The sequence below is a fragment of the Oryzias latipes genome, chromosome 3 (genome assembly GCF_053564925.1).
Source record: "Oryzias latipes strain Hd-rR chromosome 3, Olatipes_Hd-rR_3.1".
NCBI classification, from domain to species: Eukaryota; Metazoa; Chordata; class Actinopteri; order Beloniformes; family Adrianichthyidae; genus Oryzias; species Oryzias latipes.
The window spans coordinates 1,586,308-1,612,796 of NC_136239.1; the positions used below are offsets into that span (position 1 = coordinate 1,586,308).

General features: G+C 45.4%; 1 protein-coding gene across 9 annotated transcripts in view; it reads left to right on the forward strand.

The window, feature by feature from the left end:
• The window catches only part of LOC101168670 (C-myc promoter-binding protein), a 98,388-nt gene that overhangs the window by 26,394 nt on the left and 45,505 nt on the right, over positions 1-26,489 (forward strand). For 8 of the 9 annotated variants that reach the window (XM_078944118.1, XM_078944115.1, XM_078944116.1 and 5 more), the window contains 10 exons: positions 1,038-1,207; positions 3,431-3,684; positions 4,070-4,136; positions 4,291-4,349; positions 5,357-5,501; positions 6,488-6,663; positions 6,786-6,886; positions 7,923-8,138; positions 18,679-18,824; positions 24,398-24,531. In XM_078944118.1, the coding sequence (XP_078800244.1) occupies positions 1,038-1,207; positions 3,431-3,684; positions 4,070-4,136; positions 4,291-4,349; positions 5,357-5,501; positions 6,488-6,663; positions 6,786-6,886; positions 7,923-8,138; positions 18,679-18,824; positions 24,398-24,531 (1,468 nt within the window). The remainder of the gene's footprint in view (positions 1-1,037; positions 1,208-3,430; positions 3,685-4,069; positions 4,137-4,290; positions 4,350-5,356; positions 5,502-6,487; positions 6,664-6,785; positions 6,887-7,922; positions 8,139-18,678; positions 18,825-24,397; positions 24,532-26,489) is intronic. The other variant, XM_078944117.1, reaches the window with a different exon arrangement.

Sequence of the window (26,489 nt, forward strand, 5' to 3'; positions counted from 1 at the left end):
TCTGTGTGATGATCTGTGAGTCCTGCAGAGCAAAATATTATTAAAAAGTTTGATTTTCTTTAAGATTTGATTGTTAAAACAAAACAAAAAAGGATTAAAACACATAAATAGATTAACTGCAGTAATAAGCAAAAGAACTACGGCTCACCAAAGCAGTATTAATGTATTTATCAGAAGAAACATTTTTAACTCTTATGTTAATTATCCCAGCGTCTTATTGAAAAAACATTTATTGATGAAAATAAAACAATAGTTCAGATAAAAATCTTAATAAAATGTAACTTTCACGGAGTCGGAGCTCTGACGTTTGTTCTGCTGCAGACATTTTAAACATGTTGGTCTCTACACAGACATGAAGAAATACAAAACTCTGTTTGATTTTAGCTGCTTTGCTGCTCCTTCTGGGTTTAACTCTGAGAGAAACGGGCCAGAATGGTTGAAAACGAACAGAACCGACCCAAAGTCCATGTCTGCCTCCAAGCACCGGCAATATGAGACAGAGACACCTGATTGGTTAGAATCTGGACCAATCAGCAGCTGTTTGATGAACGTTTTGTCACCTAAACTGAAACTTATGTGAGCAAAATCAAAGATAGGAAAAAAGTGAGATGACACACAACGCATGCGAAAAATTTTGTCTTGCAAACGCAAAAATATTTTTTGAAAGCAAAAAAAAATTTATGGCAAAGAAATTAATTTGCCAGCAAAAAAAATAGAAGCAAAGAAAGGTTGAATTGAAAGCAAGTATTTAATATTTTTATTTGCAACATTTGCGATGTGGTGGCACACATATACCTCCATACTTCCAGACGGAGGCAGGACAGCAGGCCCATCACTGAGCATGGGGAGAGGGCAGCACCCCCTCCCCCCAGCAGAGAGAGGATGACAGGGCTGGAGGTATGAGCTCCATAAGAGGAGGTTTTTAATGAAATGAGGTACAGACAGATGTTGAGGGGGTCGTGGGGGTTTTAGTTCACTCTGTTTGAAACCTCCAGCGGCTCTGCAGGGTTCTGATGGATTGTTCTTTCTTGTTGAAGGGTTATTCAGCAGATATCCAGAGGAGGACTACGAGTCTTTTCCTCTTCCAGAGTCCGTCCCTCTGTTTTGCCTTCCCATGGGGGCCATCATTGAATGCTGGCCAGCAAACACCAAATACTCGCTTCCCATTTTTTCCACCTTTGTCTTCACCGGAGCGTCTGGAGAGAAGGTGAGACGCCTGCCTGTCCATCCTCCCTGCTGTGGTCTGTGGGACTGACTGCAGCCTGGGAGCAGGTGGAGCTCACGGGGAGGCGGGGCCTGTCACACCTGTGCAGCGACAGGCAGGTACACTGGGGCACAGCAAACCCCAAAGTCCTGGGTGTCAGACAGAAACATGGGTCAGTCTGCAGAACCGTATGCTTTTATTTTTGCAGAGCAGAAAGAACGCAGATCTTCACAGCCTGCAGAAGCTGTTTAGTTCCCTTCAAAATAAGAGCATAAGCTTGTGGGCTCACCTGTTCAGTATTTGAACAAGAGCCAAAGCAAAACTCTCCTTTCAGCTCCTGAACACATCAGAATGACTCTGCTTTCAGTCCTCAATATTATTGGTTGTGTCTTTAGACGCCTTTAAAAACTCAGGAAAACTCCATTTGTTCAGTGAAAATAGGTAATAAAGTAATTAAAAAAAGATCTTTATGCTACGGCCTCAAATACAACTGCCACCACGCGATGGGTAGGCGGAACCTTTAGAGTCGCTGCTCCATCTTTTGAAGACAAGGTGGTCATGAATGTAGATGCTGGCCGCCAGTCAGTCAGGCATTATGAAATCAGGCAAACGCCACGGGGGGTGGCAGCCAGACCGCCGGCCGGCAGCAGCTCTGATTGGACGATGTGTAAATGTCTCCAAATCAAGTGCCACGGGGGGGGGCTGTCTAAACACTGTTTGAGCAAACGCTCTGCGCTGGAACCACAGCCACCTCCAACCTCTTCTTCTTTGCCCCTCTGGTGCGTGTTGCTTTTCTTCTAAATGTTCTGTCTTCCTCGTTTTCTTCTCAGCATCAATTCAATTTTAGCCCAAAATCACAACGACATTTTTAACTCTTATGTTCATTTTCCATGGGTCTTATTTTTAAGAACTCCTGTGCTTTTGTCCAAAGTAAGAAAAAAAGATGAAAAAACATTTATTGATGAAAATAAAACAATAGTTCAGATATAAATCTTAAGCGTACTAAAGTGTAACCTCCGGCTGGACAGACGCTTTTTTCTGCTGCAGACATTTCAAACATGCTGGTCGCTACACAAACATGAAGAAAAACAAAACCCTGTTTGATTTTATTGTAGCTGCTTTTGCTTATTCGTACCGGTAATTGAACAGTAAACATAAAATAATAAAGATCATGAATTCAATAGGATAATACTTAACTGAACCATCAGACTAAACTAAACTGGCATTCTAGGAAAAAGCAGAAACCTCAGGGGTGTCCACATGAAGGAGGGCTCCTCCCCCAGGACGGAGAGGCCATGTACCAGAACTGTCCTCTATTCTTCATCATTATTTATCATATAGGCTACGTTCACACTGCAGGGCTTAATGCTCAACTCAGATTTTTTTTTCAATTCGATTTTTTTGCAAGGCCGTTGATATTTCCAATCAAATGTGAACTTTTATGATCTTCCACTGCACGCTTCTGTTTGGTGCAGTGCAATTCATTGAAGCCCATTGAGACGACTGTTGTGATTTTGGGCTTTATAGATAAAATTGAATTGAATTGACCTGAGTTCTGAAATTCCTTTTTCTCAGACACGGTTTGTGTTTTTCACATACCTGACATGTTTCGGTGGAACACCTTCCACCTTCATTAGGGTCGTCATCAGGTGGTGGTGTGTGTGACGTCTTTAAAAGCAGATGGTTGTGACTGAGGCGGAGTCACCTGTCAGACCTTGACAGGTGACTCCGCCCCCTGATGTCTGTTTTTTGCTGGAGGATGTTGCTCCAGGTGTGGGAGAGCAGGAAGCCCCCTCATCCCGGTTCATGGAGGTGTGGGCTCGCTTTCTTATCTCCACCGCCTCCATGATCCATCTGTGGTGTCTGTTGTCTTCAGAGGACTTTGGCCTTTTCCCAGTCCATGATGTGGTTTTCTTGCTTGCAGTGGTCCGTTATGCTGATTTCATGTTTGCTTGAACTGCCTGTTGTCGTCTGGCTCTTGTTAGTATCTCCTTTGTTTCTTTTTCACATTCTTTTTGATGTTCCATTTTCTTGTGATGAAGGTGCGTCCTGTTTCTCCGACGTACGTTTTGTTGCAGGTGTGACATGGGATTTCATAAACCAGCTGGGCCTCTTTTTGTGCCAATCTGTTTAAATGGAACACAGCAGTCCAGCTAGTTCTTCATGTCTCTGTGGACTACACCTTGAAGCCTGGGTGAAGGTCGGGCTCCGTGTCTCTTGTTTCAGGTTTACGGCGCTGCCATCCAGTTCTATGAGCCCTATCCGCCGGAATGCCTGACAAACCAGCAGCTCTGCCGGCTGGGCCTTCTGAGTGCAGAACAGCTTTCCAACACGAACCCTGCCGGTTCTAGCTGCTCCGTCCACACCAACAAGTGCATCTGCCTGCTGTCCCACTGGCCCTTCTTCGATGCCTTCCGGAAGTTCCTCACATTCCTGTATCGATACTCCATCTCCGGCCCTCATGCCCTGCCCATCGAGAAGTGAGTCCTCTAAGTCCACATCCTGGATTCTGCTCATACTTTGAAGAGAGCTTCCCTGAGTGAGGGTTTCAGTTTGACCTCAAGACTTTGACCTTCAACCTCATGCAGTCCTGTCAGGACTGAGGTCAAAGGTCAAAGTGAAACCATCTGGTGAACAGGATCCCTTTTGACAGACAGGTTCAAATCAAAACAGATGAAACTCTAAAGCTAAATGCATTTCCACCAGATTTACTGGGGTTGTTCCTCGACATGTTGCTGATGGAGCGATGTTTTACATTTGCTGCCGCTTAGATTTACAAATATAAAAGGGGGGCGGGGCGCTCTGACACACCGCTCTGCCACCCTCTGTGGTTATTTTTGGCCTCACATCCCCTTCTGTCCACAGGCACATCTCCCACTTCATGCACAAAGTTCCCTTTCCTTCGTCCCAGAGGCCTCGCATCTTGGTCCAGGTAGGACTTTTGAATCCCACTGGAGCCGCTCGCCTGGAACCGTGTGGAAAAGCTGCAGTGCTGCACCTCCTCCATTCTGATGAATACATCACTGATTTGCTGCAGGTCTCTTTCTTGGTTGGTTGAATCTGACTTTCCAGCTTTTTCCCCCCAGCTTTCTCCACATGACAGCCTGATGCTGAGCCAGCCTGCTTCCTCTCCATTACCACTCAGGTAGGAGCAGCCTGCCAACCGCCCCTCCCTGCTCAGAGTCTCAGCCTGCAGCTCCCCCCTTGTAGACATTTGTTACACCCCCTTGTGTGTCTAGGGGTGCTAGGGGGGGCATAACTTAAAAAAGTAAAGGTTTGGCTACCAAGTTGACTGCAACACAAAACACCAAACGAATGTCTCCATAAAATATGACAAATTTATTTACAAATAAACAACCAACAAGAACTAAAAGTGAAGCTAAAAGGCTTCAGGGTGAACCCAGGCCAAAACAACAAACAAAACCCCAACTAACTGCAACATGTAATCATACCTGCAAAGAAAGAAAAGGGAAATCAGAGACAGAACGCTAACCTCCCTAACCTAACAAAACCAGGAGAAAACATGGACTAAACAAAATGGCGGTTCACCCCTACAGCTTCACTTAAACAAAATCATAAACCAAAGGACTAAACAGAGTGGGCACAGACCAAACTACAAAGAACTACGAAGTGCAACACAAACTAAAACAAGTGGAGAAGACATAACAAAATGGAGAAGAGGGCCAAGCTGCAGTGGAGACTGTTGCAGCAAGGCTCCCTTCCCCCTGACTGGATGTCCAAATGGTGGCTTTAAAGGCTGCCTCCACCAGCTGGTCCAATGGGAGGCCACACCCTTTCCACCACACCTGAAAATAATCAGACAAAAACAGACAAAGATCCACAAAAAACACAAGTCCCACTCTGATACAGAAATACTACACAAAACACAAAAACAAACAAACAAAACAAAATCAAATACGGCCACAGCCGTAACAACATTCATCTCACAATTCAAGCTTCAGTTAGAAGATTTGGATTCTCGATTTACAGCAGTAGATTAAATTGATCTGTTGGGACAACTGATTACAGACGTTTGTGATCCCTTTGGCTGTTATACTGTTAGATCTGCTCAACCTTTGTTTTAGAGTTAGTGCGTTATCAGACAGAAACTCGCCCTCCTGTTAAAGCTGAGAGATTCTTTATTCCCCACAGCGGAGGACGCTTCTCCACGCTGCTGCAGAACCTGGGACCCGAGAACGCCGTCACCCTGCTGGTGTTCGCCGTCACCGAACACAAGATCCTGGTTCACTCGTTACGGCCGGCGGTGCTGACCAGCGCCACAGAGGCCTTGGTGTCTGTACGTCTGCCGTCCACACAGCCACTGCACCACATTTCACTGAAAGCAGCAGAAAGGATGTCAGCTGGACTTTGGCTCCGCCCTCAGCGTGCTTTGTACGCTGTTTCTTGCTTGATTTCACTTTAACCTGATGAGGCAGCAACATGGCACTGCCGCACTGTAGAGGAGAACGGGACTGAGTGACTCCTCCCCCCGCCTGGCGTTCCAAACAGGAAGTGGCTCCAAGAAGCCAGAATCCCATAGACGTCTAGGGAGAAATAAACAGCTGTTAGTCAGTCTTTCTATTGGTCAGAAGAAATTTTCTTTCTACATCTTCTCAATAAACTTTTCTTTTTCATGATGCTTTTTCTGTAGTTCAAGTTATTCAAGTTATAAACTGACCAATCAGATGCCTCCGTAAAAGTAGGTGGAGATTGTTGTCCCCCATGTCCAACAATCAAAACAATTGATTGACAGATTTTGTGTAGCCAGCTTTCAAGTGGTAGGGGTGTGGCCTTCCAACATGCTCACTCCTGATTGGTGAGAGTGGTTGCCATAGAAACAATGACTCAGATCAATCACTGCTTATTGCCTCCAACATGTTGGCATCTGTATCGTGAAAAAATGGCAACTGAATTGACCTCATTTGGTTGGAGCTGGAAGTGAGCCTCACTCAGTCCAGTTCTTCTATACAGTCCAAGAGTCTACCTGAAGACCTGGACACGCATGACTGGTCATGCTTGGTGGGACTCGGCATGTGATGCTGCTATAAACACGCTAGGTTGAGGGCTTTAGTATCTGAGTGAATGATCACATTTAATTCATATTATGATCCAAAGAACATAAAAATCTGTTCCATTTAAACAAGAAAACTCCTCATTGGGCTAAACTCACGATCTTCAAATGGGCGGAGTCTGACCCACAAACCTAGCAGAACCGCCCCCCCTTGCTGAGGCCCGAGAGGATCCTTAAGAGTGACTCTGGTCTTCTTCTCTCCTTCTCTGAAGATGATTTTCCCGTTCCACTGGCAGTGCCCTTACATTCCCCTGTGCCCCTTGGCCCTGGCTGATGTGTTGAGTGCCCCCTGTCCGTTCATAGTGGGGGTGGACTCGCGCTACTTCGACCTGTATGACCCTCCTCCCGATGTGAGCTGCGTGGACCTGGACACAAACACCATCTTCCAGTGAGCATCTCCCCCTCAAGCTCAAGAGCGACCGAGAAGAACGACAGAGAACACAAAGTTTGTGTGTGTGTGTGTGTGTGTGTGTGGGTCTCAGTGATGAACACTGCACGCCTGTTTTCCAGCTGTGAAGACAAGCGAGGCCTCACATGGAAGATCCTGCCAAAGAAACCCTGTAAGAACCTCCTGAATGTTCTAAGCAGACTCTACCAGGAGCTGCTTGACGGTGAGTCCTGAAGCCTCTCTTGTCTGTTTCGGGTTTGAATCTCACTGCTCTGTCTGGGCCGGACAGACAAAACGATCTCAAAAGCTTCGGTTCATGAAACCAACCAATGTGGGAGATTTCTTTCCCACCTCTGCTGATCTTAGTGTACAGCCTTCAGGGAAAAGGTTTTATCTTAACGTCCATGTTTTTCTCTGCTGTTAACTAGCAAAGATCCTTTCATGTTTCATTGTTTTCATCAGAGAAAAGCAGATGGCTTAACACGCCACTGGAACAGAGGGGCTTCTGAAAGGTCATGTTGATCATGGGACATCTTCACTTACAGTTGTGCTCATAGGTTTACATCCTCTTGAAGAAATGATGATTTCTTGGTCATTCTTCAGACAATCTGAATAACACCAAAACCGTTAAGTTCAGTAAATTTCATGGTGTCTGTATTATTAACTGACCTCTTAGGTTCTTTTGTTATCAGACACGGTTGTGTGTATGTCAGGTTTGTGACCGTGTCTGACAACAAAAGAACCTAAGAAGTTAGTTGGTGGTTGGGTGAAGCTATTTACTGTCCTACAATTCTGTTTTCCTTCTTGAGCAAACAGATGAGAGCTGCAGGCCTCTTGTGCTGGACAGATTTGACTGTTCTGAACAGCGGGTCACGGGTCTTCTGAGGTGTATATTTGTATAAACCCCTTTTGTAACTTGGGCTAAACTTTATTTATATTGATTACATTTGTATCAGTTTTTCCGTTCTGTTAGAGCGACGGTGGGGGGGTAAGGGCACAAAAGGAAGTTGCTGTAAGTTTATAACTATAACAGTCAGGTGTAAATGTTGGGCTAAAAGGGGCGGGGCCTGTCCACACACCATTAAACCCTTATGACAACAAAAACTTCCCAAACGACCATGTTCAAAAGTTTGCTTAACACCTCGTGTTGCCTCCTTTTGCATCAATGATGGCGTGAAGTCCCTTTTGGTGGTTGTGGTGAAATGAGACGAATTTGCAGCTTCAGTAGCATTAATGTGGGTTTTTCCCCCCGCCTCCAGGTCAGTGTCAGCTTGATGGGTTGCTGGAGCTGAGCATGAGCGATTCCCCGGAGCTGAGCTGTGGGAAAAGTCTTCACACGCTGGAGCTGGAGATTCGGGAAGCCTTCCTGCGCTTCATGGCTGCTATTCTGAAGGGTTACCGTTCTTTCCTCAGACCCATAACCCAAGCACCTTCAGAGAAAGCAACAGATGCAAGCTCTCTCTTCGACCTGCAAGGTATCACAAACAGCACAACCAGCCGCAGCCACAAAATCAGTCCGTCCACCTCTGCTTACTTCCCAGCAGCCCCCTGCCTCTGCAGTGCGATGAGCTCGTGCTGTGTTTTCAATCTTTTCTGAGCCACGGCACACTTTAACCTTGACAAAAATCCCGCGGCACACCAGCATCCCAAACGTAAAAATGGAGAAACTCATAGTCTGTATTGATCTACAGCCCCTCACGTTAGAGGTAAGATCGGGCCTAAAAAATCCAGCCCGACCCGACACAGGCCCGCGGGCATTAAAGCCGAACCCGGCCAGAACCCGACCAATTAACTTGATTTGCAGGCCCGAGCCCGAAGCAAACCCAAAATTTCAATTTATCCCATAGTATTTTTGGCAGAAAAACACGCAGGATTTAAGGTTAAAATAATCTACATATTTTTATGATCATGATAAATGCATTTGCAGAATGAAATTACGCTGGAACACAGAATAAGAGGCCAGGCAAAGAGAGTGAAAGAGAGACTTGATGCGCACTCGCTTAATGTGGAGAAATACTGCAGCCGCCGCGGTGCGTGTTTGCCTTTTCAGTTCCCCTGTCTGAAGTTTATCCTTGACTTCCTGCTGCTCCATATCAGGGATACCTAAACAAAATGGATGCAGGCTTGTGGAGGGAAGATTACATTCACGACACGTGCGCAGAGCTGCGGGTGGCCGGCGCCCCCCCTTTTTCTGCCAGTGGCTGGACCACAGTGTATGTCAATCAACGGTGGGCTGGTGACTGGTGGGATAGAGGGGGCGGGGTCTACCGGTGTGTGTGTGTGTGTGTTTGCGTTCGGTGAACATTCTCCCTCTGAGGAAGAAAAAAGCTGGCTGTGCCTTTCGGTTCGTGCGGTAACCGTTCTGACATACAGGATTAATAAAGAGCTGTTTGACAACCGCCCGCCTAAGGAGCTTCTTTGCAGCCATAAAATATATTTATTAAAAAAGTCAGGGAGAGAGAAGCCCGGCCCAACCCGACCTGGACGTATTAATTGTCATTTAGTGCCTGACCCGAATTTCAGGTCCGGTCGGGTTCTGTCTCGGGCTTAAGATCTTACCTCTACCTCACGTACAGTTACTTTAACCCAGTGCATCCTGGGAGATGTAGTGATGGCAGACAGACTCTCTTCTCTGATCTTCATGGTTTTGTTCTCTTGTTCCACGGTCTGACACCGGATTCTGTGGAAAGCTACACCGCTAAAGACGAGCTTTAGCTGGTATTTCTGTTGGAACTGAGAGACTTTATGAGCAGAATCAGAACAAGGAAGTGAAGACTTTAACCACTTCTGATTGGTCAGACTGATGACATGTGATTAAGCCTTCAAGAATGATTGGTGGAGACAGTTAAAGGGGCGGGACTTTTCCTAAAACAGCTGAAGCTACGGCTAAATCGCTGTACCGTCATTCTTATCAAAATGTCTTTTATAGAATTAAATAAACACAAAGAAAAAGTATTTTATGATCTTTCATATTCCTAACTACTCAGTGTTTTATCAGGGCCTGTTTGGATGAACCTGATATCCTGGAGATGGAAATGTTTTTAGATCAGTTATGAGGGCAATTTCCCACGGCACACCTGACCATCTCGTGTGCCGCGGCACACTGGTTAAAAAACACTGAGCTAGTCTAACCCTGGAGGCAGTTTAAATCCTGCTGCTGAAGCCAAACACTGATTAAAAAAAACAATGTTCTCAATGCTGAATTAAATTCACTTTTATGTTTTTTCAATGACTGTGATGTGTCCTACCAAGATTTTGCAGAATCTTTTAAGGTGACAGTGTTTTATCAAATGCCACATTTTGCATTCGTCTTTAAAGAACAGTTAGCGTGAAAAGTTACAATCTTTTGAAGCCTAAATTTAAATATATTTTTTGCATAGCACTGTGATAAGAACAGATTTAGCCAAGATCCTTAACTCTTTCAGGGTTCTGTGTTACCTTTACCTCGGGTTACTCGGAGAGGAGAGCTGCTCTCCCGTTCTCCCCTCCTACCACTGCTGATCCTTGCTCATTCTTAAACATGCACAACAGTGTGGCGACCCGGGGTTTAGCCCCGCCTTAAGCCCCTAAGACTCATACGCAGTGGGGAATCACGGGTGTAAATTTCCTCATAACTGAGGGATGTAATGTTGATTATATGGTTACTGTTTGTAATTTTATGGATGATACCTCAATTGTCAATAAGTAAAAAAAACAACAGAAAAAAACCATAACTGAGGAACTTGTGAACAGAAGTGAGCTGCCTGCTGTTTGACCCGACTCCTCCCACAGTGAGACCGAAATCTGTCTCAAGACTGGGAGTCAGGATATTCAGTGTCAGGCTGATCGTGTTGGTTACAACATGCGGCTTGTACACGGGTGCGGTTATGTATGTAAGAAGTAAACTTGCTTGTTGGAATTGGGTGGGTGCGGCTTGTAATCAGGTGCGCTCTATAACCCGGAAATTATGGTACCTTCCATGGTAATTATTCATGATATCTGTAGACATTTCCATTCAGGCTAATAAACATGAAACAGTTTTATTGTTAGGGCAACATCTTCAATATCTTCACCTCAACTCAACTCAACTTTATTTATAAAGCACTTTAAACAGAAGAAGGTTCACCAAAGTGCTGAACAACACAAAAATTAATAAAAGCACATGAAAATATAAAGCATAAAACACATAAAATCGGTCCGGATTCCAACTCAGTTAAAAGCCAAAATGAAAAAATATGTTTTAAGAGCAGATTTAAAAATACTAAGTGAGTCTGTCTGTCTGAGGTACAGGGGCAATTCCTTCCAGATTTTTGGTCCGAAGACCGAGAAGGCTCGGTCACCTCTCAGTTTTCTCCTGGTCTTCGAGACGACCAGCTGTGTCTGATTGGTCGACCTAAGGGAGCGGGGGGGGGGGGGGGGGAGTGTACACCTGAATCAGGTCAGACAGATATTTTGGAGCGAGTCCATGGAGACATTTAAAAACAAATAGGAGAATTTTAAAATCAATGCGTAAGCGAACTGGGAGCCAATGAAGAGATGCTAAAATGGGAGTGATATGTTCTTGTTTCCGTGTACCAGTTAGAAGACGGGCAGCAGCATTTTGGACTAACTGCAAACGAGCAAGTAATTTCTGGGAAAGCCCAACATAGAGAGCATTACAGTAGTCCAAACATGTTGAAATAAGAGCATGGATTAAAATCTCAAAGTCATGGCGAGAGAGGAGAGGTTTAACCTTGGCCAGTTGTCTCAGGTGAAAAAAACTGGATTTCACCACTGAGTTGATATGAGCATTAAAAGTAAAATTGCTATCCAGTTTCACACCTAGACTTGTTGCTGTCTGTTTCAGGTGATCATTTAAAACGCCTAACACCTGTTGGTCCAGGAACAGGTGGAACCGCTTTAGCTGAGTTCTGCCTTGTTTCTCTGACCAATGATGCTGACTGTCCCTCGTCTGATGCCGTCTCATATTTGTCTTCCTCATTCTCTTCCTCACTCATGCTGCTCTGTCTCATCCTCCTCACTAAACCTCTGTGGCTCCCCTACCATCTCTCTTCCTCCTTCTGCTGATAAATTTCCTTCTTAAAATAAACTAAAATAAGACTATATGTAAACTTTCTGTAAATTCTCTGAAAAATGACTTACTCAAGCATCAACTACTGACTTTAGGTAACAAAAACACATCAAAATGTTGCGGTAACACAACAACCAGTGCTTAAATAGTGCCATGACATGAGAGGCGCATGTGACAGGGACATCCTTTTTTACGTATGAATAGAAAGTAATCGCTCATCCACCACCGCTGATGATGTGGCGTATTTGCACCAAGTATTTGCTGAGAGATCAGGTGATCTAAAGCAGTGTTTTTCAACCATTTTTGAGCCACGGCACACTTTAACCTTAAAAAGAATCCCGCGGCACACCAGCATCCAAAACTTTAAAAAGAAGGAGAAACTCTGTATTGATTTACAGCCCCTCCACAATCTCACATGCATTTTTGAGATAATTGTTGCAGAAAAAGCTGGAAACTGCAGCTGTTTTTTTCTAAAAGATGCAATAAAAGTTAAGTTAGAAGATTTAAAAACAGTTTGAAGTGTGTTCGTTGGTTTCAAGACGTTTAACGACAGATCTCCTTGTGCCCTGTCACTCTCACAACCCAATGCATCATGGGAGATGTAGTGCATAAAACGGCCGGAGATCGGTTTTCGGAGCTTCATGGTTTTGTTCTCTTGTTCCACGGTCTGATACCGGATTCTGTGGAAAGCTACACCGCTAAAGACGAGCTTTAGCTGGTGTTTTTGTTAGAACTGAGAGACTTTACGAGCTAAATCGGGACAAGGAAGTGAAGACTTTAACCACTTCTGATTGGTCAGACTGATGACATGTGATTGAGCCTTCAAGAATGATTGGTGGAGACAGTCAAAGGGGCGGGACTTTTCCCAAATACAGCCGGAGCTGCAGCTGAATCGCGGCACGGTCATTCTTATCAAAATGTCTTTAATAAAATAAAATAAACGCAAAGAAAAAGTATTTTACGATCTTTTATATTCCTAACTCCTCAGTGTTTTATCAGGGCCTGTTTGGATGAACACAGAGCTGAAATCCTGGAGATTGGAAATGTTTTTAGATCAGTTAATGAGGGCAATTTTCCACGGCACACTTGACGCGGCACACTGGTTGAAAAACACTGATCTAAAGTACAGTAAAGAGATTTTTAAAAGACATATATAGAAAAATATTTAACAGGTGTGAAAAGAAATGTAGTGTTTTGGCATGTGTTATTGTGTGTGTGTGTGCGTGCGTGCTGAAACCGGTGCTCGCGCGATGTAGGGGGGAGGGGGTCAGCGCGTGTGAGGGTGTGGAGCACATACACGCGTGGTCAGTCGCCGTTTTGGACTTAAGGAAAAAGTAATAAAGAAAGTTTCTCTTAAAGAACTGAGACTGGTTCTTCTGTTTAACCCGCCCCGGAGGCTCTGAGGGTTCCAACGAGGGAGTGAACCCCAAAGGAAGATCAGCCTCACCGTCTTATTCTGTTCTGCATCCAGCGGCTCATTTTTAGATGTCTGCGCACTCAAAGGCTGCAGGGAGGGGAGGGGGTGCGGGCCGGTTTAGGTGATCAGAGTGACTTGCCGCCTGCTGGCTGTGCATTTGGGATGCAATGCATAACTGATGCTACCACAGTTTGTAGTGGCTAGTGGGGTGGCCGACACCTAGCCACTGGGGTTGCGCCACTGCTGCTTGGCACTGCTACATCCACCACAACGGCTTTCCTCTGTTCTTTATCCACCACTACAATGTCTGGTTGGTTCTCCATTACCATCCTATCAGTCTGGTTCTGGAAGTCCCACAGGATCTTTGCCCTCTCATTCTCTACCACCTTCAGAGGTGTTTCCCATTTTGACCTTGGGGTTTCCAGTTCATATTCTGCACACATGTTCCTGTATATTTTTCCAGCCACTTGATTGTGGCGCTCCATGTATGCTTTACCTGCCAGCATCTTACATCCTGCAGTGATGTGCTGGATTGTTTCACTGTTGTTCTCTTTGCACAGCCTACACCTTGTGTCTTGTCTGGTGTGGTAGATCTACACCTTGGGTCTTGTCTGGTGTGGTAGATCTACACCTTGGGTCTTGTCTGGTGTGGTAGATCTACACCTCGGGTCTTGTCTGGTGTGGTAGATCTACATCTTGGGTCTTGTCTGGTGTGGTAGATCTACACCTTGGGTCTTGTCTGGTGTGGTAGATCTACACCTTGGGTCTTGTCTGGTGTGGTAGATCTACACCTTGGGTCTTGTCTGGTGTGGTAGATCTACACCTTGGAACTTGTCTGGTGTGGTAGATCTACACCTTGGGTCTTGTCTGGTGTGGTAGATCTACATCTTGGGTCTTGTCTGGTGTGGTAGATCTACACCTTGGGTCTTGTCTGGTGTGGTAGATCTACACCTTGGGTCTTGTCTGGTGTGGTAGATCTACACCTTGGGTCTTGTCTGGTGTGGTAGATCTACACCTTGGAACTTGTCTGGTGTGGTAGATCTACACCTTGGGTCTTGTCTGGTGTGGTAGATCTACACCTTGGGTCTTGTCTGGTGTGGTAGATCTACACCTTGGGTCTTGTCTGGTGTGGTAGATCTACACCTCGGGTCTTGTCTGGTGTGGTAGATCTACATCTTGGGTCTTGTCTGGTGTGGTAGATCTACACCTTGGGTCTTGTCTGGTGTGGTAGATCTACACCTTGGGTCTTGTCTGGTGTGGTAGATCTACACCTTGGGTCTTGTCTGGTGTGGTAGATCTACACCTTGGGTCTTGTCTGGTGTGGTAGATCTACACCTTGGGTCTTGTCTGGTGTGGTAGATCTGAGCCTCCATGGCTCAGGTGCTCAGGATGAGTGTTTCAGTGCCGGCCTGTAGGCCAGCCCTTTCTAGCCATTGGTTGGACTTTTTGATATCAGCCACTTCAGTTATGGTCCGGTGGTACATCCCATGCAGGGGTTTGTCCTCCCATGAGGATCTGTCCTCCAGCACTGTATCCTCTGCTCTCCACTGCCTGAGACATTCACTGAGCGCACTGTCAGTTGGGGCCTTGAGCTTGATGTATTCATGGATCTTGGATGTTTCATCCTGGATAGTGGCTTCTACGCTCACTAGTCCTCGGCCTCCTTCCTTGCGGCTAGCATACAGTCTCAGGGTGCTGGATTTGGGATGGCACCCTCCATGCATGATGAGGAGCTTTTGTGTTTTAACATCCGTGGTCTGTATCTCTGTCTTTGGCCATCTTATTATTCCTGCAGGGTATCTGATAACTGGCAGTGCGTAGCTGTTTATTGCCCGGGTCTTGTTGTTGCCATTGAGCTGGCTTCTCAGGACTTGCCCTACTCGTTTGAGGTATTTAGCTGTTGCAGCTTTCCTTGTTGCCTGCTCCAGGTTGCCATTTGCCTGTGGAATTCCAAGGTACCTGTAACTGTCCTCAATGTCTGCCACTGTTCCTTCTGGGAGTGAGACCCTTCCTGTGTGGACTATCTTGCCTTTCTTTGTCACCATCCGACTGCATTTCTCGAGCCCGAATGACATCCCAATGTCAGTAATCTAGATCCTGGTGGTGTGGATCAGGGAGTCAATGTCACGCTCGCTCTTAGCATAAAGCTTGATGTCATCCATGTAGGAGAGGTGACTGATGTTGGTCCCATTTCTGAGTCGGTATCCATAGCCAGTCTTGGTGATTATTTGGCTGAGGGGGTTCAGACCTCTGCAGAACAGCAGTGGGGACAGAGCATCACCTTGGTATATCCCACATTTGATGGACACTTGTGCAAGGGCTTCTCATTGGCTTCAAGGGTGGTTTTCCACAGCTTCATTGAGTTTCCTATGAAGGCTCTCATAGTCCTGTTGATGTTGTAAAGCTTCAAGCATTCAGTGATCCATGTGTGGCATTGAGTCATAGGCCTTCTTGTAATCAATCCAGGCTGTGCACAGGTTGGTGTGTCATGACTTGCAGTCTTGAGCGACTGTTCTGTCGACCAAGAGTTGGTGTTTGGCTCCTCTGGAGTCTCTACCAATGCCCTTCTGTGTGTTACTCATGAATTGATCCATGTGCCTATTTATCTTGGTTGCAATGATGCCTGACATCAGCATCCATGTTGTGGAGAGACAGGTTATTGGCCGGTAGTTGGATGGGACTGCACCCTTTGAGGGATCCTTCTGGATCAGGATCGTTCGCCCTTCCGTTAGCCATTCGGGGTGAGTCCCATCTCTTAGCAGCTGGTTCATTAATGCTGCCAGGCGCTCGTGGAGTGCGGGGGGTTTCTTTAGCCAGTAGGCATGTATCATGTCAGGGCCCGGTGCTGTCCAGTTCTTCATACCTAAGACTCTTTCTTGGATGTCTGCCACTGTGATGGTTACTGGATTCTGTTCAGGGAGGCTGCTATGTTCTTTTCTCAGAGAGACCAGCCACTGGGCATTACTGTTATATGCTGTCTCTTTCTCCCATATACTTTTCCAGTACTGTTCAGTTTCCAGTCTTGGTGGGTCTGCTCGGCTGTTTTGACCCTGCCACTGAGCGTACACTTTCGCAGGTTGAGTTGCAAACAGCCTGTTTATCCGTCTGGCTTCATTGTCTCTTGTGTACCTCTTTAAGCAGCTGCTCAAGGCTAGGAGCCTTTGTTTGGCAGTTTCCAGTGCTTTAGGTATGGGCATCTGGCTGTATCTCTTAGGTACTTGCTTTCTCATTGTACCTCTTTGAGCTTCTGTCAGCTTTCTCACATCCTTCAGAGTTGCCTTGATTTTGGCCTCGAACCGTTGCTTACTTGGTGGGTACTGTTTTCTGCCATGGTTGCTATTGTAGCCAAGCATCTCAAGGATCACTGCTGCTGAAGTGTAAATCAGTTTATTGGTTTCTGTGATTGTTATGGTAGGGATTGCCCTCAATGCTTCATTCACGGTTTCCAGCAGACTTTCAGGTGGTACATCATTTAACCATTGTAGCTGGTGTCGGGGTTGCCTAGTGGTCATTCTAGACAAGATCTTGTCTTTCAGGTCTGGCCTACAGGACAGCACTGAAGCGCTCATCCTGGCAGCTCAGGAACAAGCCCTGAGCACCAGAGCAATAGAGGCTCAGATCTACCACACCAGACAAGACCCAAGGTGTAGGCTGTGCAAAGAGGCCCCTGAAACAATCCAGCACATAACTGCAGGGAATACAATCCTGGCAGGTAAAGCATACATGGAGCGCCACAATCAAGTGGCTGTAATAATAAAAAAGAACATGTGTGCAGAATATGAACTGGAAACCCCAAGGTCAAAATGGGAAACACCTCTGAAGGTGGTAGAGAATAAGAGGGCAAAGATCCTGTGGGACTTCCAGATCCAGACTGATAGGATGGTAATGGAGAACCAACCAGACATTGTAGTGGTGGATAAAGAACAGAGGAAAGCCGTTGTGGTGGATGTGGCAGTGCCAAGCGATGGGAACATCAGGAAGAAGGAACATGAGAAACTGGAGAAATACCAGGGACTCAAAGAAGAACTGGAGAAAGCCTGGAAAGTAAAGGTGACAGTGGTGCCTGTGGTAATTGGAGCACTCGGGGCAGTAACCCCCAAGCTGGAGGAGGGGCTACAACAGATACCTGGAAAGACCTCAGACCTCTCAGTCCAGAAAAGAACAGGAACAGCTAAGATACTGCAGGACCCTCAAGCTCCCAGGCCTCTGGTAGAGGACCCCAGCTTGGAGGAGGAACCACCCGTGGAGGGTGAAAGGGGCGGTTTTTTATTTTTTATATATAAACCACAAGATTAGACATGACATTTTCCTCTTATCCATGTTGAGAATATTCATATTTTTACAGAATTCCCATAAGAGCCACTTCAAAATGGACGCTGTTCACTAAGACTACCAAGAACGCCATAAGACTGTGCAGCCACGGACGTCTGAATGCTGGTTTATAAAAAGTGCAGCTGCCGCTAAGCATTGTGTCTGGCCCCTGGAGTGGAGCCCATTCTGATGAGAGGGGTGGCAGCTCCACCTGATGGCTCTGCCAGAGGACATGCTCAGTGTGTCAGCTGATGCAGCAAAGACCTGAGGACAGATGTCTGGTTGCAGGAAACTTACAATAGCTTATCTGAAAAAAACAAGATTTTAAACAAAAAAGAGGAAATATTAATTTAAAAAATGTAAGTGATAAGTGCTGAATAAGCTGAGAAAGGTCAACACAGCCACAAGCAGATACAGAAACCTGATATATGAAAAATCTGCAGCACAATGAAATGAAAATGCAGGAATTTCCTCAAATAATTTCTTTTGAAACCAGAATGCATAAAATAACTTCAACAAGTAGAAATTTTACATCCAGAAAACCTTCAGAAAGAATCTGAAGAAAATCTCAGAGGTTCAGATGTCTTGGCACTCCCACAGAAACAAATCAATGTACTGCATGTCTGAAATATATATACATTTATTTATTGGTAAAAGACTATTTTAACTAAAAAGATTGTTCATTTGGTCAGTACTGAAATGTCTAGATAGGTCTGTGGTCTTTTTTGAATTCCCATTTAGTTTATTTTTCTTTCCATGGTCCTTATAATAATAATTTATTTTGATCTTTTATGTATACATTTCTTTTGCAAAACCAAACAGTATAAAGGAAGCAAAGCGTTTATTGAGTGATTTCTCCTGGTAAAAACGTGAACATGTGGGTGAGCTGGTGTTCAGGAAGGCCGACGGTTGTTGGATGATGGAAGGTTGGATGCGGAGCATGAAGCATCCGCTCTGGCGGACCCGGACGTCCTTCCTGCTCTTTAACTGCTGCTTCTAATCTGCTTTCAGCTGCTATTAGGAAGCCGTGCTGCTCCACATCCCAGCATGCCGTGCTGTGGTATGCATTACTGAACCCCTCATTAATGTGTGTTTTTACACTGATGGGGACCGTGGAGCCTTCAGTCCCTGAACTCCCCCCCCCAGCTTCTAGAGGAAGATACAAATGGATTAAAGCCATTACAGTAATGGTGCGCTTGAGTGTTCTGGAACCAACGTGTACGTTTTCTGTGTGCAGGGTTTCTGAAGAGCCGTGACCGCTCTCATCAGAAGTTTTACTCTCTAATGACCAAAACCCAGATGTTCATCCGCTTCATCGAGGAGTGCTCGTTCGTCAGCGACAAGGACGCCAGTCTGGTCTTCTTTGACGAATGCGTGGACAAAGTGAGTGTTTTTGAATTCAGCCATTGACTGACTTTAGTCGTTTCCTCATCTGTCAGGGAGATTATTTATCCACCCAGCTACCATAGAGATGTGTGTCTTCCAAAGTTATGATCAACCAGCCCAGATTCTCTGGCTAAATAGCAGCTGGAAGGCCGGATCCAGGCCCGCCTCCATGTTTTGTCCGGCCCACTGAACAATATCAGAGACGCATGATTTTTTTTTTTTTCTTGTAACTCGTCCTGTCCATCAGCTGGGGGCAAACAGATGAGAGCTGTAGGCCTCTTGTGTTGGACATATTGTACTCTAACATCATCTTCAGACAAACCAGATCCACACACTGACTCTTGCTCCTGCCCCCCCCCCCCCTTCCTGAACACGTGTGAGCGTGCGCACACACACACACACACCACACACACACACACAGATCCCGAAACACTAGTGAGGACTTTTTCTTTGAGGATTTCACTGATCACGGTTCTTTTTAGAACGTAACTCCTGCAATAAACGAAGGAGCTCTGTTCTGGTGAAAAGGTAACTCAGATATATGCGTAGCTGCAGCAGAAGACAGAGAAATTTGACTTTTTTAATCATCACTGGATGGGAAACAGACGTGCAGGACACAGCGCCGCTCATGAGTAGGCCCCACACATACCAGTTGTTCACCCTTTATAATATTTTCTGTTTCTCATGTGGCCCCATGGAAAAAATAATTGCCCACCCCTGTTGTAGTCTATTGTCTGTGCTTTTTGTAACTTTGTGGTCTCACTTTTTTACATGTGCACTGTAATGTTCCATACCAGACTTAATCAAATTGTTTTTTTACCTGATCCTGGATTTGTAAATTCTCCTTTTGTCCAGTTTCTTGTTGATCGTTTTGTTTTCTTTCTTGTATTTTCCCTCCTTGGAATTATTCTTTGTAATCTCTGCTTTTCAAATTCAAATTAATTGTATTTCTGTAGCACCTTTCATGTAAAGAAAACGGCTCAAGATCTTCTTCTTTCTCTTTCGGCTTTTCCCATCAGGGGTCGCCACAGCGAATCATCCTTTTCCACCTCACTCTATCATGAACATCTTCTACCCTAACATTAGCCAACTTCATGTCCTCTGTTAAGACATCCATATATCTCCTCTTTGGCCGTCCTCTTGCCCTCCGGCCAGGCAGCTCCATCTCCAACATCCTTCTACCAATATATCCACTATCCCTCCTCTGAACATGTCCAAACCATCTCAGTCTGGCTTCTCTGACTTTGTCCCTAACACAGGCAACATGAGCCGTCCCTCTGATGTACTCGTTCCTTATCCTGTCTAACCTGGTCACTCCCAAGGAGAACCTCAACATCTTCATCTCTGCTACCTCCATCTCAGCCTCTTGTCTCTGTCTCACTGCTACCGTCTCTAACCCATAGAGCAGAGCTGGTCTCACCACTGTCTTGTACACGTTTCCTTTGAGTCTTGCTGACACTCTTCTGTCACACAACACTCCTGACACTTTCCTCCAACCGCTCCAACCTGCCTGCACTCGCCTCTTCACCTCTTTTCCACACTCCCCATCACACTGAACTGTTGACCCCAAGTACTTAAACTCCTGCACCTTCTCCACCTCAGCCCCCTGTAACCTAACGCTTCTACCTTGATCCCTCTCGTTCAGACACATGTATTCTGTCTTACTACGACTGACCTTCATACCTCTTCTTTCCAGAGCAAACCTCCACCTCTCTAGCTGTTCCTCCACCTGCTCTCTACTCTCACTGCAAATTACAATGTCATCCGCAAACATCATTGTCCAGGGAGATTCCTGTCTTACCTCGTCTGTCAGCCTGTCCATCAGCATAGCAAACAAAAAAGGACTCAAAGCTGATCCTTGGTGTAGTCCCACCTCCACCTTGAACTCCTCTGTCTGACCTACAGCACATCTCACCACCGTCATACTTCTCTCATACATGTCCTGAACTACTCTGACATACTTCTCTGCCACTCCAGACGACCTCATACAGTACCACAGCTCCTCCCTCGGCACCCTGTCATACGCCTTCTCTAAATCTACGAACACACAATGCAGCTCCTTCTGACCTTCTCTGTACTTTTCCATCAACATTCTCAAAGCAAAAATGGCATCAGTGGTGCTCTTACGGGGCATGAAACCATACTGCTGCTCACAAATCTCCACCTTCTTCCTAAGCCTGGCTTCCACTACTCTTTCCCACAGCTTCATTGTGTGGCTCATCAACTTTATTCCTCTATAGTTGCTGCAGTTCTGCGTGTCACCCTTGTTCTTAAAGATCGGGACCAGAACGCTTCTCCTCCATTCCTCAGGCATCTTCTCACTCTCTAAAATCCTATTGAACAACCTTGTTAGAAATTCCACTGCTGTCTCTCCTAAGCACTTCCATACCTCCACAGGTAGGTCATCAGGACCAACGGCCTTTCCGCTCTTCATCCTTTTCAGAGCCTTCCTAACCTCATCCTTTCCAATCTCTGCTACTTCCTGCTCCACAACAACCACATCTTCCTCCCTTCTTTCCCTGTTATTTTCCTCGTTCATCAGCTCCTCAAAATACTCCTTCCATCTTTTCTGTACACTCTCTTGGGTTGTTAGCACCTTTCCATCTCTGTCCTTAATCACCCTTATCTGTTGCACGTCCTTCCCATCTCTGTCTCTCTGTCTGGCTAGCCTGAACAAGTCCTTCTCTCCTTCCTTTGTGTCTAACCTGTCATATAGCTCATCGTAAGCTTTCTGTTTGGCCTTTGCCACCTCTCTCTTCACTCTACGCTGCGCTTCCTTGTACTCCTGTCTACCTTCCTCAGTCCTTTCTACATCCCACTTCCTTTTAGCCAACCTCTTCCTCTGGACGCAGTCCTGTACTTCCTCATTCCACCACCAAGTGTCTTTACCGTCTTTCCTCTTTCCAGATGACACACCTAGCACCTTCCTACCTGTTTCCCTGATAATCTCTGCTGTAGTTTCCCTGTCATCTGGAAGCTCATTCTGACCACCCAGGACCTGTCTCAACTTCTGCCTAAATTCCTCACAAGTTTCTTCATTCTGTAGCTTCCACCACTTGGTCTTCTTTTCTGTTTTCCCTCTCTTCTTCTTCCTGACCTCCAGAGTCATCTTACACACCACCATGCGGTGCTGTCTGGCTACACTCTCTCCTACCACCACTTTGCAGTCAATAACCTCTCTCAAATGACCTCGTCTACATAGGATGTAGTCCACCTGAGTACTCCTACCTCCACTTCTGTATGTCACTCTATGTTCCTCTCTCTTCTGGAAGTAAGTGTTGACTACAGCCATTTCCATCCTCTTCGCAAAGTCCACCACCATCTGTCCTTCCAGATTCCTTTCCTTCACACCAAACCTGCCCATCACCTCCTCATCACCTCTGTTGCCCTCACCAACATGCCCATTAAAGTCTGCTCCAATAACAACTCTCTCTCCTCTGGGGAAACTCTCTATGACCTCATCCAACTCACTCCAGAATCTCTCCTTCACTTCTAACTCACAGCCAACCTGTGGCGCATACCCACTGACTACATTCACCATCACCCCTTCAATTTCCAACTTTAGGCTCATCATCCTGTCTGAGACTCTTTTCACCTCTAGAACGCTGTTTACAAACTCCCCCTTCAGAATCACTCCTACCCCGTTTCTCTTCCTATCAACACCATGATAGAACAGTTTGTATCCTCCTCCAATACTACGTGCCTTGCTGCCCTTCCACCTTGTCTCCTGCACACACAGTACATCTACCTTCCTTCTCTCCATCATGTCTGCCAGCTCTCTGCCTTTCCCTGTCATTGTGCCAACGTTAAGAGTCCCTATTCTCAAACCTATGTTCCTGCCTTTTCCCTTCTCTCTCTGGCCACGGACCCTTCTGCCTCCCCTCTTTCTTCCACCAACAGTAGTCAAATTTCCACCGACACCCTGTAGTAAACAAAACGGCTCAAGATGATGCACATAAAAACAAACACCAATGCAAAAAGCAGATAAATAAGCCCTTCATAATAAAATACAGGAAAACGAGCACAAATAAAAGAGAAATGACTTCAGAAGAAAAAACCTTAAGAAGAGAGAACCCAGAAGGCGCCGTCTGCTCTGTCCTGCTGTTGGCCTGGGGTGTCGGCATAGACACAAACACCCCAGCTAAGGGGGACAAAACACTCGTAAACCGTCTAAAATGTAAAAGTGATAAATAGAAAAGTTAAAATATACAAAATGAAAATAAGTTCATGCATAAAAAGTCTAAAACACCTGAAATATAAATGAGAATAAGGTTAAGATGTTAAGACAATAAATAAAAAAATAAAAATAATAATAATAAAAAAAACACATTAAAAAAATTAAAATGTAGTAAATATCATAAAATATAACAGTAAAAATGTTAGATTCCCCACAGGATATCTAATTAGCAGCTGGGTTAAACAGGTGTGTCTTTAGTTTCTTTTCAGAAACCTGGACAGTGGATGAGGCCCTCACATCCTCAGGTAGGCTGCTCCACCGACGAGGCCCGTATTTCTAAACGAGGCCTCGCCGTGGATTTTGGTCCTGACCTTAGGGACCTTCAGCAGACCTGGACCTGAGGAGCTAAGGGTTCTGGGAGGTGATGGGAGGAAGATAATCCTCTGCTTTCACTAGTTTTACTGCTGTTGGTTTTTCCTCTTAGAAGCAGCTCTATCTACAGTTAGGGGGGGCTGCAGACACTGTAAAATTTCTGGGTGATAACTTCAGGTCTTCCTTACTGCATTCCTGCTAGAAAATAGGAAGAAATAAGATTCTGGTTTGGGGTGAAAAGACTTGGTCTCAGACAGCTTCCCTCCCCCACATCTTTGCTTTTAGGTTTTTCCTCATTTATGATTTATTTGAGGAATTTGAGACATATTTTATACTTTTCTGCATTTTTAATGATCCCTGGAAAACGTTTCCATCCTCTATTTTTCAGGAGTCTCGTAAGTATTTCTGCTGATGCAGCTGAAGGTTTTTTCCACACATGATTCCCTGGACTCCTGTTTCTCAGGCTGGCGGTGGGAATCTTTGGAGGTTCTGTTTTTTTCCTCGATCCTTTGAAATCATTTGACCCAGTTTGCTGAGGCAGCTTCCACCCCCCACCCACTTTTTCAGTATCTACGTTCAAACTGTGACCAGATCAGTGGAAACATTATGAGTCAAATCATGAACTTGTGGAATGACATGAAGAGGATTCAGTCATTTCCAGCCCCTCATCCAGACCGCTGGTGTGGAGAAAAGGGTTTGAGCATGTCTCATGGCTCATGGCTGCAGGGGGGGCTGCTTGATCTCCTTACAAACAGCAGGACTTTCTTCAGCTGAAGTTCAGACCTGTGTCGCGCCTTCTGTCAGATTTTGTTTCTAATTCTTGCGATCCAAACCATCAACCTGTGGTTTCCAGCTGGAAAAAGACAGACTGTCCTCTTCCAGCTTAGGAAAGGGTCACTCCCACAGGTGAAGGAAGGGCGGGGCCTGTGACGGACCAGCGGGTCAGGGGTTTGCTCTGGTCTTTGACCCGCCCTGATGTGGCGAGCTGCCTCTCTGATCATGTCTGTGGACTGTCCTGCAGGTGGACGGGGAGAAGCTGGAGGACGCCCGGCTGATAGAGACGGATGAGTCCCATCGCAGCGAGCACACCGTCTTCATCACACCCCCAGAGCTGCCCCCCCTCCCTGGGGTGGAGGAACACCCCCTGTGCTACAGGTAGAAACCGCCATGTCTAGCTCAGGTGATGGGAGTGGCTAACGCCATGAGCATTCAGTCCACATTTCAAATGAAGGCTCAGACTTGAAAAGTTGACTTTTAAAACCAAGAGATTTTTTTACAGGTTTTTTTATTCTGCACTGACTTCATTTCTATTAGTAGTAGTTCTCTTCCATCCATTCATGATCAGAACCCGCTGAATCCCTCTCAGGGTCACGGGGTTGCTGGAGCCTATCCCAGCTACTGTTGGGCGAAGGCAGGCTTTACTGGATAAATGCAGAGATTCTCTTCCCTCCAGGAGAATCTCTGCATTTTATCCTGAAAAGTGGCTCATTTTAAAGTCTACAGACCATAGACCAGGGGTGGGCAAACTACGACCTGGGGGGCACCAACCGTTTAATCTGGCCCGCCAAACTGGAATGAATTATATTGGTAATCCTTACTAAAGTTTCATTTTCCCTGTAATTCCGGTGTCTCACCCTAGACCAGGGGTGGGCGAACCTTTTGACTCGTGGGCCACAAAGGGTTCTAAAATTTGATAGACCAGGAGCAGATGTGCAAACATTTAGATTAAAATTGTATTTTAAAACAGAACATTGAGTTTTTAGGTTAAAACTAGGGATGGGTATCGATAAAGTTTTAACGGTACTACTATTCTTATTGATACTGCTTATCGATCTGGTATTTTAACGATACTCTTATTGATACGCTTTGAGGACGAAAACGAACGAACGAACATAAAGTGGCTCATTTCCTCATTATGCAACCACATTGTTTTTTTTAACTAAACATTTTACCTTGGATGTGCTAGACCAGGGGTCTCCAACCTGAACCTCTCAAAGATCCATGTGGATCAGTTTCCCACTGAGATGAAAGCACAGGGAGCCAAAACACTAGATGATGTTTTTGCTGATATATCACCATTTGGTGATACTTGTATTGATTCAAAATGCTGTCATGATATTGATTTAATTACATTATTTTTAGTCTTAATGTTTCCTTTGATCTTTTGTCCATTTTCCACAACCTTGAATAGACTTTTCTGTCTGTCAAACACTAGAGTGAAGATGATGGAAACAGATCCACTTTGATGCAGACTCCATCTATTTATGTATTTTATTTAAATCCAATAGACCCAATAAATGATATTCATTTTATGGATGACAACTATGTTTTATTAGGAAGCAGCTGTTAGTTTGTCTGGAATCGTAAGCGGTGAGCGGTGACCCCCCCCCCCCCACACACACACACAGACAGATCAACATACGGTCATCATAGCAGCAGCAAGGTGACAGGATAGTGGGGGCGCCCTGATGCACATTTAATTAATTTTATGTGGAAATGGGGGGTTTTAGTCTAGGGGGATAAAAGGAATTTTTTTTTCTCTTTGGGCGCATCCCCCCCCCCACACACACACACACAGTAGTTGATGCTTGTGTAAGTCAATTTTCAGAGAATGAACAGATATTCTTATTTTAGTTTATTTTAAGAAGGAAAGTACAGCAGAAGGAGGGAGAGAGATGGTAGGGGAGCAACAGAGGAGTAGTGAGGAGGAGGAAGATGAGACAGAGCAGCATGACTGACAGAAGAGAATGAGGAAGACAAAGATGAGACGGCATCAGACGAGGGACAGTCAGCATCATTGGTCAGAGAAACAAGGCAGAACTCAGCTAAAGCGGTTCCACCTGTTCCTGGACCAACAGGTGAATATGTTTAAGATGTTGCCCTAAGAATAAAACTGTTTCATGTTTATTAGCCTGAATAGAAAAGAAACACAATAAACCAAACTCTATCAGTAGGCATTTAACTTTCTGTTAGTTTTCTAAAGGCTGTTTTACTATGTTTAGTAGAATGAATTTTAAAAACATAGCTCATGGTTTTTGTGTGCCACCCAAATTTAAAGTGGCCTACTACCGGCCACCCCCATGAACAATTTCTGGAGGCGCCACTGATTCCAA